Here is an 18,097-nt window from a genome sequence, read left to right on the forward strand (position 1 = left end):
GCCTGGATTTCTGACCATTCTATTGCCTGCCGTTTTTGTACCTCTGCCTCTCTTCCGATTTTTTGATGCTGACCTTCGCTTGGATTTCTGACCCTTCTGCTGCCTGCTGATTCTGTACCTTTGCTGCCCTTCTGGTTTTACTGACCTTGGCCCAGACTTTTGACTCTTCCTCTGCCTGCTGATTTTGCACCTCTGCTGCCCTCCGGCCTCTGACTCCTGCCTCCTGACCACAATTATGGGTTTTAGTTTTAACCCCTTGGCGGCCGTCCTGCTCTGGTCCACTGCTCCACCAAACAGCTACCCACTGGGCCTTGCTACAATTCCAGATCCCTGTATAGGGGTTAAGGGTCTTGGGGTTACTCGGGGTCCTGTTCCTACTGCAGCCCAGATTCACAGACGACCGTCACATTATATCCGGCCCAAAAAACTGCTTTTTGTATATATGTCCATCATATATAAAAGCAGTCTCCTGAACTTTTTTTTTCCCTTCTTCTCCTGCTTAGCTGATTTCTTGGCCTAACACCTGCTTCAGTGCACAGCCTGAAGGAACACTCCCATCTTCCTATACCAGAATGCTGCAGCCTGGAGACTTCAAGGGAAATGCTGAGCATCAGAAATCCACATTCCTGGGATGTCGGCCTCTGGGCAGCTCTGGTCGTGCTGGCCCAGAGGCTCAGGTATTGCCCACAAATGTGGCTAATCTTTTGTTACCCGTCTTTCTCTCGTTTTCTCAGAAATCTCTGTGTGTGAAGGCTTCTGTGGATTGTGGTTCCGCAGGCAACTTCATGGATTTTTTGCTTGCAAGGAATCTTGGTGTACCTTTGCTAAGACTTAATTCCACTATTCACACCACTGCAATTAATGGTCCATCTATTGTTCAGGGTGGAGTGGAATTTGTTACTACAGAAATTGCTATGTCAGTGGGGGCATTACACATAGAAAATATGTCATTTTTTGTTATTCACAATTTATCACATGCGGTTGTTTTAGGTATGCCATGGTTGTGCTAGCATAATCCTGTTACTGACTGTCACTTAGGTGATATCGTGCGCTGGAGTCCACAATGTCAGAATCACTGTATGTCGCTGTCAGTGAACCAAATTAAAATTAAAACCCCCTTTATACCATATGCATTCAGGGACTATGAGGATGTTTTTTCCATAGTGGAGTCTGAGACATTACCTCCTCATAGAGAGTATGACTGTCCTATAGACTTGGTCCCAGGTGCTCGTCTCACTAAGGGGAGAATATTTAACCTCTCTGGTCCAGAGCGTGAAGCCATGAATGACTACATAGCAGACAGCTTGCAAAAAGGTTTTATTAGACCCTCCACTTCACCTGTAGGGGCTGGGTTTTTCTTTGTGGAAAAAAAAGATGGTGGACTCAGACCTTGTATTGATTATCGTGAGCTGAACGCTATTATTGTAAAAAAACAGTATCCGCTTCCACTCATCCCTGATCTGTTTAATCAGCTACTTGGAGCCCGTTGGTTCTCTAAGCTTGATCTCTGGGGAGCTTACAATCTTGTCTGCATCAGAGATGGAGATGAGTGGAAAACCGCGTTTAACACGCCCCTTGGTCATTTTGAGTACCTTGTTATGCCGTTTGGGTTAAGTAACGCACCTGCCGTGTTCCAAAACTTTGTGAATGATATCTTCAGGGATATCTGTGGGGTATATGTAGTGGTTTATTTAGATGACATCCTGATCTACTCTGCTGATGTTCTTACACACACGCATCATGTCCGTTCTGTGCTCCAGAGACTTAGAGAACATTTTCTATTTGCCAAGCTGGAGAAGTGTGTTTTTATGGCTGACAAGGTACAATTTTTGAGGTACATGATTTCTGCTAAGGGGTTCTGCATGGATCCTGCCAAGATCCGACGCATTAGCGAATGGGTGCAACCCAAAACTCTAAAAGCGCTGCAGCGATTCTTGGGGTTTACAAATTACTACTGTAAATTTATCAAAGGCTTCTCTGAGATCGCCAAACCGCTCACGGATCTGACCCGGAAGGGGGCAGACGTGGTTAATTGGAAGTCTGAGGCACTTCAGGCATTCTCTGTTTTAAAGGCTTGTTTTTCTGCCAACCCAATATTAATCCAGCCTGATCTAGACCGCCCCTTTGTGGTAGAGGTTGATGCCTCTGAGGTTGGAGTAGGGGCAGTGCTTTCCTAAGGCACTGCCTCCCTCACTCAACTCCGTCCATGTGCCTTCTTTTCCCGAAAATTTTCTCCTACTGAGAAAAATTATGATATAGGGAATCGGGAATTGTTGGCCATAAAGTGGGCCTTCGAGGAATGGCGCCACTTCCTCAAAGGTGCTAAACACAAGGTTACAGTGATCACAGATCACAAGAACCTGACTTACTTGGAGTCAAGCTAAAAGACTGAATCCTAGGCAGGTAAGGTGGGCTTTGTTCTTCTCAAGGTTTAACTTTGTGATCACGTTTCGTCCAGGGACTAAAAATGTAAGGGCTGATGCCCTCTCTCGAAGTTTGTGCCCCTCACAGGCTGAGGATTCTGAACCAGTTACAATACTGGCCAATGGGATCGTTGTCTCGGCAGTGTCTCTGGACCTTCTGGAGGAGATCCGTAGGTCCTCAGAGCCAGCCCCGGACGCGACACCCCCCCCAGAAATTGTTCGTTCCAGACCCGTTTCGCCTACAAGTTCTGAAGGAATCGCATGACTCTGTCCTGGCAGGCCATCCTGGTGTCAATAATACTGCCAGACTAGTGACTAGTAATTTTTGGTGGCTGATGTTGGTTAAGGACTGTAAAGATTACGTCATCCATTTTAAGTTTATGCTTAGAACATACAACACTGCCCTTCACCTCTCCAAACAAACCTATTTCAACACCCTCATCACCTCACTGTCCAATAACCCGAAACGTCTCTTTGACACTTTTCATTCTCTACTCAATCCAAGAGTACAGGCCCCAACCACGGAGCTCCGAGCTGACGATCTGGCCAATTACTTCAAAGAAAAAATTGACCAGATCCGACAGGAAATTATCTCCAAATCCCCTCATACCATGCACTGTCCTCCCTCCCCCACTGCATCTAACTCACTCTCTGATTTTGAACCAGTCACAGAAGAAGAAGTAAGCAGGCTCCTTGCATCTTCTCGCCCAACTACTTGCACCAGTGACCCATTTCCGTCACATCTCCTCCAGTCCCTTTCCCCTGCTGTCACCCCTCACCTAACTAAAATATTTAACCTCTCTCTCTCTTCTGGTATTTTTCCCTCCTCATTTAAGCATGCCATCATACATCCACTACTTAAAAAACCATCCCTCGACCAAAACTGTGCCGCTAATTATAGACCTGTCTCTAATCTTCCCTTCATCTCTAAACTCCTGGAACGCCTGGTCCACTCCCGTCTTATCCGCTATCTCTCAGAAAACTCTGTTCTCGACCCTCTCCAATCCGGTTTCCGCTCTTTACACTCCACTGAAACTGCCCTCACTAAAGTCTCTAATGATCTGCTAACAGCTAAATCAAATGGTCATTACTCCATGCTAATTCTCTTGGATCTCTCTGCAGCATTCGACACTGTGGATCATCAGCTCCTCCTCACTATGCTCCGCTCCATTGGCCTCAAGGACACCGTTCTCTCCTGGTTCTCCTCCTATCTCTCCGACCGCTCCTTTACTGTTTCTTTTGCCGGTTCCTCCTCCTCTCACCTTCCCCTTACTGTTGGGGTTCCTCAAGGATCGGTTCTAGGCCCCCTCCTCTTCTCCTTGTACACTGCCCCTATTGGTCAAACAATCAGTAGATTTGGTTTCCAGTACCATCTCTATGCTGATGACACCCAATTATACGCTTCTTCTCCTGACATCACGCCAGCCTTTCTAGAAAACACTGGCGATTGTCTAAACGCTGTGTCTAATATCATGTCCTCACTATATCTGAAACTGAACCTGTCAAAGACTGAACTCCTGGTGTTTCCTCCCTCTACTAATGTACCTATACCCGACATTGCTATTTCTGTGTGTGGTTCCACTATTACTCCCCAGCAACATGCCCGCTGTCTTGGGGTCATACTTGATTCCGAGCTTTCCTTTGCCCCCCACATTCGATCACTGGCTCGCTCTTGTCATCTGCACCTCAAAAACATTTCTAGAATTCGACCTTTTCTTACTTTTGACTCTGCAAAAACTCTTACTGTTTCTCTTATTCATTCTCGTCTCGACTATTGTAACTCTCTTCTAATCGGTCTCCCTCTTACCAAACTCTCCCCTCTCCAATCTGTCTTGAATGCTGCAGCCAGGATCATATTCCTCGCCAATCGTTACACCGATGCCTCTACCTTGTGCCAGTCATTACACTGGCTACCCATCCACTCCAGAATTCAGTATAAACTTATTACCCTCACCCACAAAGCCCTCCATGGCTCAGCACCACCCTACATCTCCTCCCTTGTTTCAGTATACCACCCTACCCGCGCCCTCCGTTCTGCTGATGACCTGAGGTTAGTATCCTCAATAGTCAGAACCTCCCACTCCCGTCTCCAAGACTTTACACGTGCGGCGCCAATTCTTTGGAATGCACTTCCCAGGTCAATACGATTAGTCCCCAATCCCCACAATTTTAAGCGTGTCCTGAAAATGCATTTATTCAGACTGGCCTATCGCCTCAACACATTAACCTAACCTATCCCTGTGTGGCAGAGCCAAAAGTTTTACCATAACCAGGTTCCCAGCATCATGTTCCCACATGCTTTATGCATCCATTAGCCCTCTGTGTCTGTACTGTTACACACTTAACATTATGGCTGGTCCATACAATCAGAGCAACTGTTACCACCCACCTTTCGTGTCTCCCTCTTTCCTCATAGACTGTAAGCTTGCGAGCAGGGCCCTCACTCCTCTTGTTATTTGTTATCATCTACTGTATGTGATTATTGTTATGCTGTAATGTCTATTGTCTGTACAAATCCCCTCTGAAATGTAAAGTGCTGCGGAATATGTCGGCGCTATAAAAATAAAATTTATTATTATATTATTATTATTACTAGCTTGCAAAACCTGTGCTCGTGCCAAGTCCCCCCATAATCGGCCTGCCGACTGGCTCCAGTCCTTGCCCGCCCCAGAGAGTCCATGGACCCACATCTCCATGGACTTCATTACTGACCTGCCGCCCTCAGAAGGGAAGAGATGTATCTGGGTGGTGGTGGACAGGTTCTGTAAGCAGTGCCATTTCGTTCCCCTGTCTGGACTACCTAATTCAGAAACTTTGAGTAAGTTGTTTATCATTCATGTAATACGACTGCATGGCACTCCGGTGAATATCATGTCCGACCGAGGTACCCAGTTCGTTTCTAAATTCTGGAAGGCATTCTGCAAATGCATTGGCGTTGAATTATCCTTCTCCTCCGCTTACCACCCTGAGACCAATGGTCAAACTGAGCGTACCAACCAGGCCCTAGAGCAGTATCTCCGCTGCTATGTCTTGGAACATCAGTCCGATTGGGTGGAACATCTTCCGTTAGCGGAATTTGCCCTAAATAATCAATACCAAGAATCCATCAAAACCACCCCGTTCTTCTGCAATCATGGTTTGCACCCACGTGTTGGTTCATTTTCGGCTAAGATGTCGGAGCTCCCGGAGGTAGAGAAATCCATACATCACTTAAGGACCATCTGGTCGGAGGTGAACACAAACTTAAAAGGCTCCCAGGTCAAACAGGCTTTGGCCTCAAATAGACGGCGGTCCAAGGGGGCCGCACCTGGGAGTTGGGGAAAAAGTTTGGCTGTCTACCAAGAACATTAAGCTTAAGGTACCATCTGCCAAACTGGGTCCCAGATTTATTGGTCCCTATGAGATATTAGAGGTAAATAATCCGGTAGCCTTTCGTTTAAAGCTCCCTCAGGCTTTTAAAATACCCAATGTTTTCCACAAAACCCTCCTCAAGATGTACCGCTCCCCAATTCATCCTGTCCAGTCCCCTCCTCCTCCAGTTTTGGTCAAGGGTGCATTGGAGTACGAAGTCAAGGGTATCCTTGATTCCCGTTTGGTGAGAGGGTCCATGCAATATTTGGTGCACTGGAAGGGCTATGGCCCAGAGGAGACGTCCTGGGTCCCCGCTAGTGACATCCATGCCAAGGGGTTAATTAGAAGGTTTCACCTCCTTCACCCTGACAAACCGGGTTTTGAGGGTCCGGAGGCCCCTCTTAGAAGGGGGGTACTGTCACGTCGCTGTCAGACTCGGGGCCTGCTGTTCTGGCTTCGGCCACTAGGAGGAGCTGGACTGACACGTCGCCGCCAGACTCGGGGCCTGCTGTTCCGGTCTCGGCCTCTAGGAGGCGCCGGACCATTGCATCGCCGTCGGACTCGGGGACGGCTGTTCCTGCCTCGGCCACTGGGAGGCACTGTGGTTCGTCCCTGGGTGAGGGTGGTGACAGAGAAGAGGCTCCTGCGCAGGCATCTGGTGGGCGCAGGCTCCGGCCCTCTGTCAGTCATGTACGGCTTACTGCATCACCATCTGGCCTGGTCCTGGGGGCGGTCCTAATTACATCATCAGTCCGGGAACCTGTGAGGGATGACCTGATTCCTCAAATACCTTGGACTGGTCTTGCAAGCCACAAGATATATTCTTGGTTCCCCTGCGTGTTACTGTGTGAATTGCTATAGTTAACTCTGACATCAGCCTGGATTTCTGACCATTCTTTTGCCTGCCGTTTTTGTACCTCTGCCTCTCTTCCGATTTTTTGACGCTGACCTTCGCTTGGATTTCTGACCCTTCTGCTGCTTGTTGATTCTGTACCTTTGCTGCCCTCCGACCTCAGACTCCTGCCTCCTGATCACGATTACGGGTTTTAGTTTTAACCCCTTGGCGGCTGTCCTGCTCTGGTCCATTGTTCCACCAAACAGCTAACCCCTGGGCCCTGCTACAATTCCAGATCCCTGTATAGGGGTTAAGGGTCTTGGGGTTACTCGGGGTGCTGTTCCTACTGCAGCCCAGATTCGCAGACGGCCGTCACAATAAAGATAGAGAGATTTTTTTTTCTTTACGTTGGAGGGTCCAATTCCAGCTATTGCTGTGTGATCTGTGATTTCTATCTACTCCACTGTGTACAGGATAATAGAGTATAATAAAGTAGTTATGGACGTGACGTAACTAACATTGTGCAGTGACTCTGCTTTCCATATAGTGATGGATATTTCTTGTTGCTGAAGCTGTGATATTTTTCCCCTTTAAACCTTTTTTAAACCCCTCTGATCAGTGCGATCATACAACATACAAGCCTCTGATGGCTCCGGTGATGCCCTGTACTACTGTAGTGCCGTGTATCATCACTGCCTGTCAGTGTAACGGCCCCATACACATGAGATCAGAGTTGGCTGAACGGTCATTTGGCAGACGGCGATCTCTCCCGACTCCCCCATACACACAAATATTCCAGCTTTCCTGTGGTCTGTATGAGAGAGTCGCCTCCAGACTCCTCTAGAGGAGGATTATCTACAGGAAGAACAGACGGATTATCCTCTGAAATTCAGGATGTCAGATCCTTCTCTACCCTGACATCATCTGTCGGGAGGCCCCCAAATACATTATATGGTCGGCCAAACCCCCCGGAATCAGTGCTTTCATGGAGCTTTAGTCTAATGTGTATGGGGGCGTTATAAGGTAACTTATTGGACGCTGCCTCTGGCCCGGCCTAATAGACCTTCATACATTGCAGCCCAGACCCCATTATTAGGCATGTAAGTATCGGAGTAACTAGGCCGCCCCATACTATCGAGTACTTGGAGGCGGGGGGCATTCAGCCGAACTCTGTCACACCTTCTTAGATGTCATGTTTGCTTTTCACAGCAGCAAGTGGTTTTGTTGAAACCTCCTCTGTGCCGTCCCTGCGGTGTACATCTATGTTCTGGGGCACAAAAAGATTCATTTCTTTTTAATAAATGTTCAACATGTTAAAAATTATAAAATGTGTCTTCTGCTTTTTGCATATTTTTTTCTTCTTACAAGAATTGTTGGAGCCAATTTTTCTTTAGAAACATTTTAATATCGGCTTTTTCTGGAGTTTTTCTTGTAATATAGGAAAGTCTAAGGCCAGAAATAAACCCCATAAATCACTGTACATGGAGACTTTGGGGTCAGATCATTTCTGTCCGTTGTGATTGTCGAAACAAAAAATCTTTTCTAAAAGCCTCAAACTTCTGTGTGTGACTCAGAGCTGAGATCTAACGTGAGAGAAGATTCCAGTGCGGGGAAGACGGGAAACCTTCATATAGACGGCCGGTGGGGATGGAGGCAGTGACCGACTCTGGCCAAATCTGTCTCTAGAGCCGCAGTAGAAGATGAAGATGTCGTCCTCATCATGAAGGAGTTATTTCTCATGTCGCGTGTAATGAATATCTCCTGCAGTATTGCTAATGCCGATTCCAGTGCCGGTAATGAGACGAGAATTAGCGTTATGGAAGATGAGTCTATGAGGAACGTGTTCAGCTGCCGACTCCGAGGAGGAAACTGCTTGTTGTCTGTGGCCTAAATATATAGGTTTTATTAGTAGATGTCAGGGAAGAAAACAACCCTGTAAAATAATAAATCTCCTCATATGTTTCCCTTATTATCTCCAGTAATTGTATTATTACACAGGATTCTTATGATGTTACATCGGATCATCTTCTTCTCATTCAGGTCTCTACAATATCGGATCCTCTCAGTGAAGATCTTCTACAAAAGAGAATTTTCCTGATTTACCCATCAAAGATTGATATGGACAAAGACAAGATGGCGGAGAGGATGTTACACCTCACCCTAGAGATCCTCTTCCGGCTCACTGGAGAGGTGAGAGATTCTGATGACGTCACATTACATCATTCTTATCTATGGGAATAACAGATGGACAGAACTGGAGAGGTGAGGACTCTGGAAATGTCTGTAGTGAGATTTATTAATGTGTCTCTCCATAACCAGGATTACACAGTGGTGAACAAGACCTCTAGTGATCGCTGTCAGGACCCTGTGTCTGAGGGATGGGGAAGACCCCTGAGCCCAATCACAGGGCCTCCACCTCACCCACTGATCCATGAGGACGTCAATGACCAGAAGATCCTAGAACTCATCTACAAGATGATTGAGCTGCTGACTGGAGAGGTGACACTGCTGGGAATGCTGGGACATTATACAGTAACACTATGAAGGGATCGGGGGGATGACGGTATCATTGTATGTGTCAGGTTCCTATGAGGTGTCAGGATGTCGCTGTCTATTTCTCCATGGAGGAGTGGGAGTATTTAGAAGGACACAGAGATCTGTACAAGGATGTCATAATGGAGGTTCCCCAGCCCCTCACATCACTAGGTAATAGACAGGACTAAATACACATGGCCTATAATTATCTGTATGTAGAGAATGAATTCAGTCCCTGTATGTGTTTCCTCCAGATATATCCAGTAAGAGGACAACACCAGAGAGATGTCCCCATCCTCTTCTTCCACAGGACTGTAACCAAGAAGATTCCAATGTTCCTCAGGATCATCAGGTAGGTGGAGATAAGGTGTCAGGAGATCTCCCCTTTGATGTGTAGACGGCTGTGAAGGTCTTGTGCTCAGTCTTGTTTTATCCACCAGTATTATATGTTTTATACTTGTGTAATGAGAACGGTGGAGATGGCAGGATTAGAGCTGATCATAGATGGGACTTCTCCATCTGTCAGTGACTTTCACAATATGTTTTTTCAGGGTGAAGATCTGACCCATATTAATACTACAGAGACATATGTGAGGGGTGATGAGTGGTGTAAAGAGGAGATTCCCACATATGACTGCCCAGGTGAGTAGTAACCACTAGTGTTGAGCGATACCATCCGATATCATGAAATATCGGATCGGATTGGATCGGACCGATACCCAAAAAGTATCGGATATCGCCGATTCCGATACTGGAAACCAATGCAAGTCAATGGGACAGAAATATCGGAATTAAAATAAACCCTTTCTTTCCTTGTAGGTTAATTCTACATGAAGAAAAACAACTAATAATAATATAGAATGTATTGGGGAAGGTGGAGGAGACATTAAAGGCATAGAGGTTTAGCCCAATCAAATGGAATAGCAGGAATAATTTTTTTTTTTAAAGACGTTCGGAGTTACAAAGATATTGACTATGTTAACCTTTTTTATATTCTGTCAGATATGTATGTTTCACTACTTCCATGCTCTTCACCTTCTTTTTTACTTCTCCCACACTTTCTCCTTCATGATCCTCAGCAGCAGCAGCATCTTTTTCATCAATTTCTTCTTCACCTTATTCATCTTCTTCTTCTTTACCTTCTTCCTATTATTCTTTTTTTTTACATTCTTCATATTCTTCTTAATCAAATATTATTCTTCTTCATATTCTACTTCTTCATCTTCTTTCTATTCTTCTTCTTCAACATATTCTTATTTGTGACAGGCATTCCTGTAGTTGTTATCTATAAAAGTTTGAAGATTAGGCCTTCCATTCTGCCTGTCACAAAAGATTTACAACAGGATTTGTCCGCGTTCAGTTTGGCCTGCAGCAGCAGGCATTTTCCAGGGGCACCACGAGGAGGAACGGACTCACCCCCATACACTGCTTAGTCTTCTTCTGCTTATAATTTAGATATCTTTTGCTGTGATTTTTAGTCTTATGCTTAATGTTCTTCTGCTTTTTGTTCTTCTGCTTTTTGTTCTTCTGCTTCTTGGTCATCTGCTTCTGGTCTTCTGTCTCTTGTTGTTCTGTATTTTGGTGGTTGTCTTCATGTTCTTTGTCCTCTTGGTCATCTTCTTCAGGGTCATCTTTTTGGTCTTCTTCGGGGTGGTCTTCCGGGTCGTCGTCTTCAGGGTCATCGTTTTCGTGGTCGTCGTCTTCTTCGGGGTGGTCTTCAGGGTCGTCGTCTTCAGGGTCGTCGTTAGGGAGATCCAGAGTGATAACCAAAAACCAATGCCAAAGGCTTGAACTTGGAAATGTAGCAGAAGGTACAAGAAGGCTGAGGAACTGCCGAGAACCAGCTGACGGTACTGGAACCCGGATGGGTAGCAGAAGGAACAAGAGCCAATGGCACTACCGAGGACCAGCTGACGTTACTGGAACCCAGTTACTAAGCAGGAGGTACCTGTGCTAGAAAGCACTACCAAGGACCAGCAGATGTTGCTGGAACTCGGATACCGAGATGGAGGCACCTAAGCCAAAGGCACTGCCGAGAACCAGCTGATGGTGCTGGAACCCGGAGGGGCAGCAGAAGGAACAAGAGACAATGACACTACTGAGGACCAGCTGATGGTGCAGGAACCTGGTTACTAAGCAGGAGGTACCTGTGCTAGAAAGCACTACCAAGGACCAGCAGACGTTGCTGGAACTTGGATACTGAGAAGGAGGCACCTAAGCCAAAGGCACTGCCGAGAACCAGCTGACGGTGCTGGAACCCGGATGGGTAGCAGAAGCTGCAAGAGCCAATGGAACTAGCGAGGACCATCTGACGGTGCTGGAACCCGTAGGGGCAGCAGAAGGAACAAGAGCCAATGGCACTACCGAGGACCAGCTGACGGTGCTGGAACCTGGTTACTAAGCAGGAGGTACCTGTGCTAGAAAGCACTACCAAGGACCAGCAGACGTTGCTGGAACTTGGATACCGAGAAGGAGGAACCTAAGCCAAAGGCACTGCCGAGTACCAGCTGACGGTGCTGGAACCCGGATGGGTAGCAGAAGCTGCAAGAGCCAATGGAACTAGCGAGGACCAGCTGACGGTGCTGGAACCCGGAGGGGCAGCAGAAGGAACAAGAGCCAATGGCACTACCGAGGACCAGCTGACGGTGCTGGAACCTGGTTACTAAGCAGGAGGTACCTGTGCTAGAAAGCACTACCAAGGACCAGCAGATGTTGCTGGAACTCGGATACCGAGATGGAGGCACCTAAGCCAAAGGCACTGCCGAGAACCAGTTGATGGTGCTGAAACCCGGAGGGGCAGCAGAAGGAACAAGAGGCAATGGAACTACCGAGGACCAGCTGACAGTGCTGGAACCTGGATGGGTAGCAGAAGGAACAAGAGACAATGACACTACTGAGGACTAGCTGACGGTGCTGGAACCTGGTTACTAAGCAGGAGGTACCTGTGCCAGAAAGCACTACCAAGGACCAGCAGACATTGCTGGAACTTGGATACCGAGAAGGAGGCACCTAAGCCAAAGGCACTGCCGAGAACCAGCTGACGGTGCTGGAACCCGGATGGGTAGCAGAAGCTGCAAGAGCCAATGGAACTAGCGAGGACGAGCTGATGGTGCTGGAACCCGGAGGGGCAGCAGAAGGAACAAGAGGCAATGGCACTACTGAGGACCAGCTGACGGTGCTGGAACCTGGTTACTAAGCAGGAGGTACCTGTGCTAGAAAGCACTACCAAGGACCAGCAGACGTTGCTGGAACTTGGATACCGAGAAGGAGGCACCTAAGCCAAAGGCACTGCCGAGAACCAGCTGATGGTGCTGGAACCCGGATGGGTAGCAGAAGCTGCAAGAGCCAATGGAACTAGCGAGGACCATCTGGCGGTGCTGGAACCCGGATGGGTAGCAGAAGGTACCCATGAAAAAAAAAGTTGCAAGGCCGCGAGCCGGCCGCAGTTACCGAAACTCACAGTCCTACAGGGGGTGCTTGTCCTATTGGCACTATGGAACCAGCCTTTGTTGCCAGATTCCGCAGCCCACATAGGAAGCCCATAAACTGCAGGCACCACAGACTCAGCTAACCCGACCGCAACACGACAGGACAACGTATTGGTGGCAAAGTTACATTGACACTACCCGGAAACAGCAGGCGTGCTGGAACCAGGCTGGGCAGGAGGGAGTACCTGTGCCAAAGACAATTCCGGGAAACAGCTGGTGGTGCTGGAACCCAGGGAAAAGACTACAAACAGAGTGGAGACATAGGCCTAATTGGAGCAAGTTTAAAATCTGTAGTTGTGTGAGTGTGGACAGAGCAAGAGAAATTGCCGGACACACAGCTGGGGATCAGATGACATTTCTGAACCCCAATAACACTGGCGCATATGTTGACTGTGCAGACGGCACTTCTGAGCAGCAACTGGCGATGTTGGAGTCCAGGGTCAATCAGGGTGTAGGCTGAGGCCTAATTTCATCAAGTTTAATATCTGTTGTAGACTACTACTGATTTTAAACGTGCTCCAATTAGACCTCTGGCTCCACTCTGTCTCTAATACTTCCCCTGGCCTCCAACCCCGCCAGTTGCTGCTCAGAAGTGGCGGCTGCACAATCAACACTTGTTCCTGTGTTACTGGGGTTCAGTAACGTCAGCTGTTCCCCTGATGTGTGTCCGGCAATGTCTCCTGCTCTGTCCACATTCCAATGTGGACAGAGCAGGAGACATTGCCGGACACACATCAGGGGAACAGCTGACGTTACTGAACCCCAGTAACACAGGAACAAATGTTGATTGTGCAGACGGCACTTCTGAGCAGCAACTGGCGGTGTTGGAGGCCAGGGTAAATACTAGAGACAGTGGAGCCAGAGGCTTAATTGGAGCAAGTTTGAAATCAGTGAAATCAGTAGTAATGTGAATGTGGAGGCAGCAGTAGACATTGCCGGACACACAGCAGGGGAACAACTGGCGTTACTGAACCCCATTAACACTGGAGCATGTGTTTTTCTCTGTGCAGACGGCACTTCTGAGCAACAACTGGCGGTGTTGGAGCCCAGGGTCATTCATGGAGTAGGCTAAGGCCTAATTGGAGCAAGTTTAATATCTGATGTTGGGATGAATGTGGAGGCAGCAGGAGACTTTGCCGGACACACAGCAGGGGAGCAGCTGGCGTTACTGAACCCCACTAACACAGGAGCTAGTGTTTTTCTCTATGCAGACGGCACTTCTGAGCAACAACTGGCGGTGTTGGAGCCCAGGGACATTCATGGACTAGGCTAAGGCCGAATTGGAGCAAGTTTAATATCTGATGTTGGGATGAATGTGGAGGCAGCAGGAGACTTTGCTGGACACACAGCAGGGGAGCAGTTTGCGTTATTGAACCCCACTAACACAGGAGCTAGTGTTTTTCTCTGCGCAGACGGCACTTCTGAGCAGCAACTGGCGGTGTTGGAGCCCAGGGTCATTCATGGAGTAGGCTAAGGCCGAATTGGAGCAAGTTTAATATCTGATGTTGGGATGAATGTGGAGGCAGCAGGAGACTTTGCCGGACACACAGCAGGGGAGCAGCTGGTGTTACTGAACCCCACTAACACAGGAGCTAGTGTTTTCTTCTGTGTAGACGGCAATTCTGAGCAACAACTGGCGGTGTTGGAGCCCAGGGATTACAGTTCAGGTGGTAGAAACATGAACACAACAGGAGACCTGGATACTGTTGCCAACCAATTATTTATTCTGGAAGAGGACTGGCAAATTCCGGCGAGATCCAGGCCTTGTTCATTTTCAGAAAAGTAAGCCGGTCAACGTTATCGGAGGATAGTCGCGTGTGACAGTCTGTTAGTACACCACCTGCGGCACTAAAGACGCGTTCCGATAATACACTAGCAGGAGGGCAAGCCAGCACCTCTAATGCATACTGGCTAAGCTCTGGCCCTGTATCCAGCTTAGAGACCCAAAACTTGAAGGGGGAAGAGCTATCTTCGAGTACACTGAGAGGGCAAGACATGTAGTCTGTCACCATCTGACGGAAACGTTGCCTCCTGCTGACTGGAGCTGTCTGTGATGGTGTAGACATTTGTGGCGGGCACACAAAACTTTGCCACATTTGGGCCATACTGGTCTTGCCTTGTGCTGAGGCACTGCCATTGCTCCCTCTTTGTGCAGAGCTTCCTCCACTGGCTCGACGCACAGAGCTGCTTTGTAAAGCACTAGCAGCACTGCTCTCGGGTGGAATGGAGAACATGATGGAATGCACCAGTGTGTCTTGGTACTCCCGCATTTTACGCTCCCGGTTCAACGGTGTTATGAGGCTTTGTAAGTTGTCCCGGTAGCGAGGATCTAGGAGGGTGTGCACCCAATAATCAGCCGTGTTGAGAATGTGGGCCATGCGGCGGTCGTTTCTCAGGCACTGCAGCATGAAATCAACCATGTGCTGCAGACTCCCAACTGCCCAAGAAGCGCTGTCCCCTGCTTGAGGTGTCATCTCTGCCTGCTCTGCATCACCCCACCCTCGCTCTACATACTGACTACTAGAGCATTGTGTACCTCCCTCCTCTGAAGAGATGTCTTCCTCCTCCATTGACTCCTCCTCATCCTCCTCCTCACAAAGTGTCCCCTGCCTAGGCCTTTGTGAGGAACCACGTTGCGCAGACTGTCCAGAAGCAGATGGCATTTGTGACTCCTCATCCTCCACCTCTTCCAAAACCTCCTCCCTTAGTGCTTGCAGTGTTTTTTGAAGCAGGCAGATAAGGGGGACAGTCATGCTCACTAGTGCATCATCTACACTCGCCATCCGCGTGGAATCATCGAAGGCACGCAAAACGTGGCAGATGTCCTTCATAGAGGCCCACTCAGTAGAGTTGAGCGACTTTTGGTTTTTTAGGGTCGCGTTTCGTTTCGTGAAACCCGACTTTTCCAAAAGTCGGGTCGAGCAAGATCGTCCGATTATAGGGAAAAGTCGGGGTCGTCCCGAAACACGAAACCCAATGTAAGTCAATGGGGAATAAAAGTCGGCAGTGAGAGGAGGACAGGAAACACACCTACAGTGCCCATTTGAATGCCAAAAGCATCAATTCTTCTTACTTAAGCTTGTCAACCTTAATTAACTTCATAATACAAGTTACGCACTGAAAAATGGGGGTTATTTGGCTAAAGTTGTGGGGGGGGAGGGCTGGCTGCAGGTTTTTATGTGCCCTGGGCGAAAGAGCGCCCCTTTAACACATACCACAACTCATCATGCTCCGATAAGGCAGAGAAATAGCGGTATAGTACAATGAAAAATACCTCACTTTTTACATCTCATGACGAGGCCCATCTATTTCTCCATACAGAATCATTGGTCCCATATAATGTTTGAAACAGTATATGATGAGCTTCACATAATGCTACAGTATATGTTGGTCCCCATGGATGAAGATCCACTGTCTTATGGGCCCAAATAATGCTCCAAACATAATGGGCCCCATTTCTAATGCTCTAGTGTATAATGGGCCCTGTAAATGCTGCTCCAGTGTCTGATGTCCACCTTTGGAATGTTCCAGTGTATGGTGGGCCCCATCTATCATTCTCCAGAGTATAGTGCTCCCCAAAAATTGCTGTCCCAACATTGAAAACAATCAAATAAGTCTCCTCGCTAGGGAATCCCTGTACTTGTCTGGACTCCTCGTCGTCCCCATCTTCCATCTCACTGCACAGTATTTCAACTTTGCAAGTGCTGTGATCCTGAGCAAGCAGGGGGGGCCCACTCGTTGGCGACGGCAATGGCACAGGGCCCCTGATAGTACGGTGGTGTGTCTGATGGCGGGTGGGCCGAACCTGCACTTTCATCTGCAGCTTCCTCTTTGTCACCGTGTAAGATGGAACTGTATATGGGAAGGGTAACCTGAGTTTCATCAGGGTCAGATTCAGGTCGTGTAGCGTGCGAGGGGAATGTAGTGGTCTGGGTCAATGTACCAGCAGATTCATCGAGCAGTGGCTGGGCATCAGTGCACTTGTGTCGCCCCCAGGAGTACGGTCGCCACAGTGGCATTACCTTCTTCCTAGGGAGTGTGATGTCATGCTTAGGAGCAACGAACGATCTCTCTAGCAGGTTAACTGATTGGGCGGCGTTATTCCCACGAGTCATGACCCTCCAAACAGCGTTCATGAAGGCAAAGTGTTTGTTTTACGTGGGCAGTATGGTTGCAAAGCTGAACCTTAAAGGAATGTCCAGAAGGGCACCACCAGGAGTGGAGCCTACGGTTAAATTCGACTCCACCTGGGAAACCTCAACCATGCCAGCTACAGAACAGATGCACACATTGCAAGCTTAATTCCGTTAACGAACGAGACTCCGTCATGCCCCGCGGTCCGAGTCCGGCTTACTAGAGGGACACGTGAGGCTCTGGCACATGAGATTGGCCAATAACTGGTGTGTCATGCCCTTACATGTCCGTGGCTGCATGTGCGCTACACTGAAAAGGCCAGCGTTTGTCGCTTACAGGTGCAGATAACCCGCTGAACAACGTTAGTGATGGGGATCACTGATTACAATTATTACCCGCGAACAATGATTTCCCAGTAAGTGCAGGTCAACCGCAGTTCCGGAATTAGGCCTAACCGTCATTCCTGAAAAAATGAAAAACTTACGTGTGCAAGCCACAGGTGCTGTAGCTTGCTTAACAGCTCGCCAGCCGTTCTCACGCCCAGTATGGATTACACAAAGGTGAGAAAGGGTACCGTATCCCCAGATAACATGTATGGATAGCGTACACATTCAAAATATATGTCTATACATCAGGAGGCAGGCTCAGACGGTGTTAGGCCCAGTATGGATTGCACGTGATTGCACAAAGGTTAGAAAGGGTACCGTATCCCCAGATAACATGTATGGATAGCGTACACATTCAAAATATATGTCTATACATCAGGAGGCAGGCTCAGACGGTGTTAGGCCCAGTATGGATTGCACGTGATTGCACAAAGGTTAGAAAGGGTACCGTTTCCCCGGATAACATGTATGGATAGCGTACACATTCAAAATATATGTCTATACATCAGGAGGCAGGCTCAGACGGTGTCAGGCACAGTATGGATTTGACGGCCCAGACTACACAGCGGAGGAGCAGGGAGAGGTAAAGATTGCAAATGCTGGGGCCCTGCCCAAGCAAGGGGGGCCCACTCGTGGGCGTCGGTACTGGCACTGGGCCCCTCATAGTACGGCGGTGTGTCTGACGGCGGGTGTGCACCACCACCGTCAGAGACACTTGATTGCACTATGAAGGACCCTGTACCAGTGCCCGCGCCCAAGAGTCGGCCTACCCACCTGTCCAGGGCAACGGCACTCGCACGGTGTCGTGCGCTAGGTGGTGACCCCGGCCATGGGGGGGGGAGGCAGCACAGTTAGGGAGTTTTAGAAAGTGGCATATGTTGATGTTGGACATTCAGCTGATGCAAAAGGTGAAATAGGTCAAGTCCCAGGAAGAGGTGGACCAAA

General features: G+C 48.4%; 1 protein-coding gene across 1 annotated transcript in view; it reads left to right on the plus strand.

The window, feature by feature from the left end:
• The first annotated feature begins 507 nt into the window (after nucleotides 1-507).
• The window catches only part of LOC141074033 (uncharacterized), a 33,985-nt gene continuing 16,395 nt past the window's right edge, over nucleotides 508-18,097 (plus strand). The window contains exons 1-6 of the mRNA XM_073561549.1: nucleotides 508-677; nucleotides 8,650-8,799; nucleotides 8,929-9,108; nucleotides 9,192-9,315; nucleotides 9,399-9,496; nucleotides 9,696-9,786. Coding sequence (XP_073417650.1) covers nucleotides 573-677; nucleotides 8,650-8,799; nucleotides 8,929-9,108; nucleotides 9,192-9,315; nucleotides 9,399-9,496; nucleotides 9,696-9,786 — 748 coding nt within the window. The 5' untranslated portion in view covers nucleotides 508-572. The remainder of the gene's footprint in view (nucleotides 678-8,649; nucleotides 8,800-8,928; nucleotides 9,109-9,191; nucleotides 9,316-9,398; nucleotides 9,497-9,695; nucleotides 9,787-18,097) is intronic.

This window comes from Dendrobates tinctorius, unplaced genomic scaffold (genome assembly GCF_039654945.1).
Source record: "Dendrobates tinctorius isolate UK_male_01 unplaced genomic scaffold, ASM3965494v1 ptg000322l, whole genome shotgun sequence".
Lineage (NCBI taxonomy): Eukaryota > Metazoa > Chordata > Amphibia > Anura > Dendrobatidae > Dendrobates > Dendrobates tinctorius.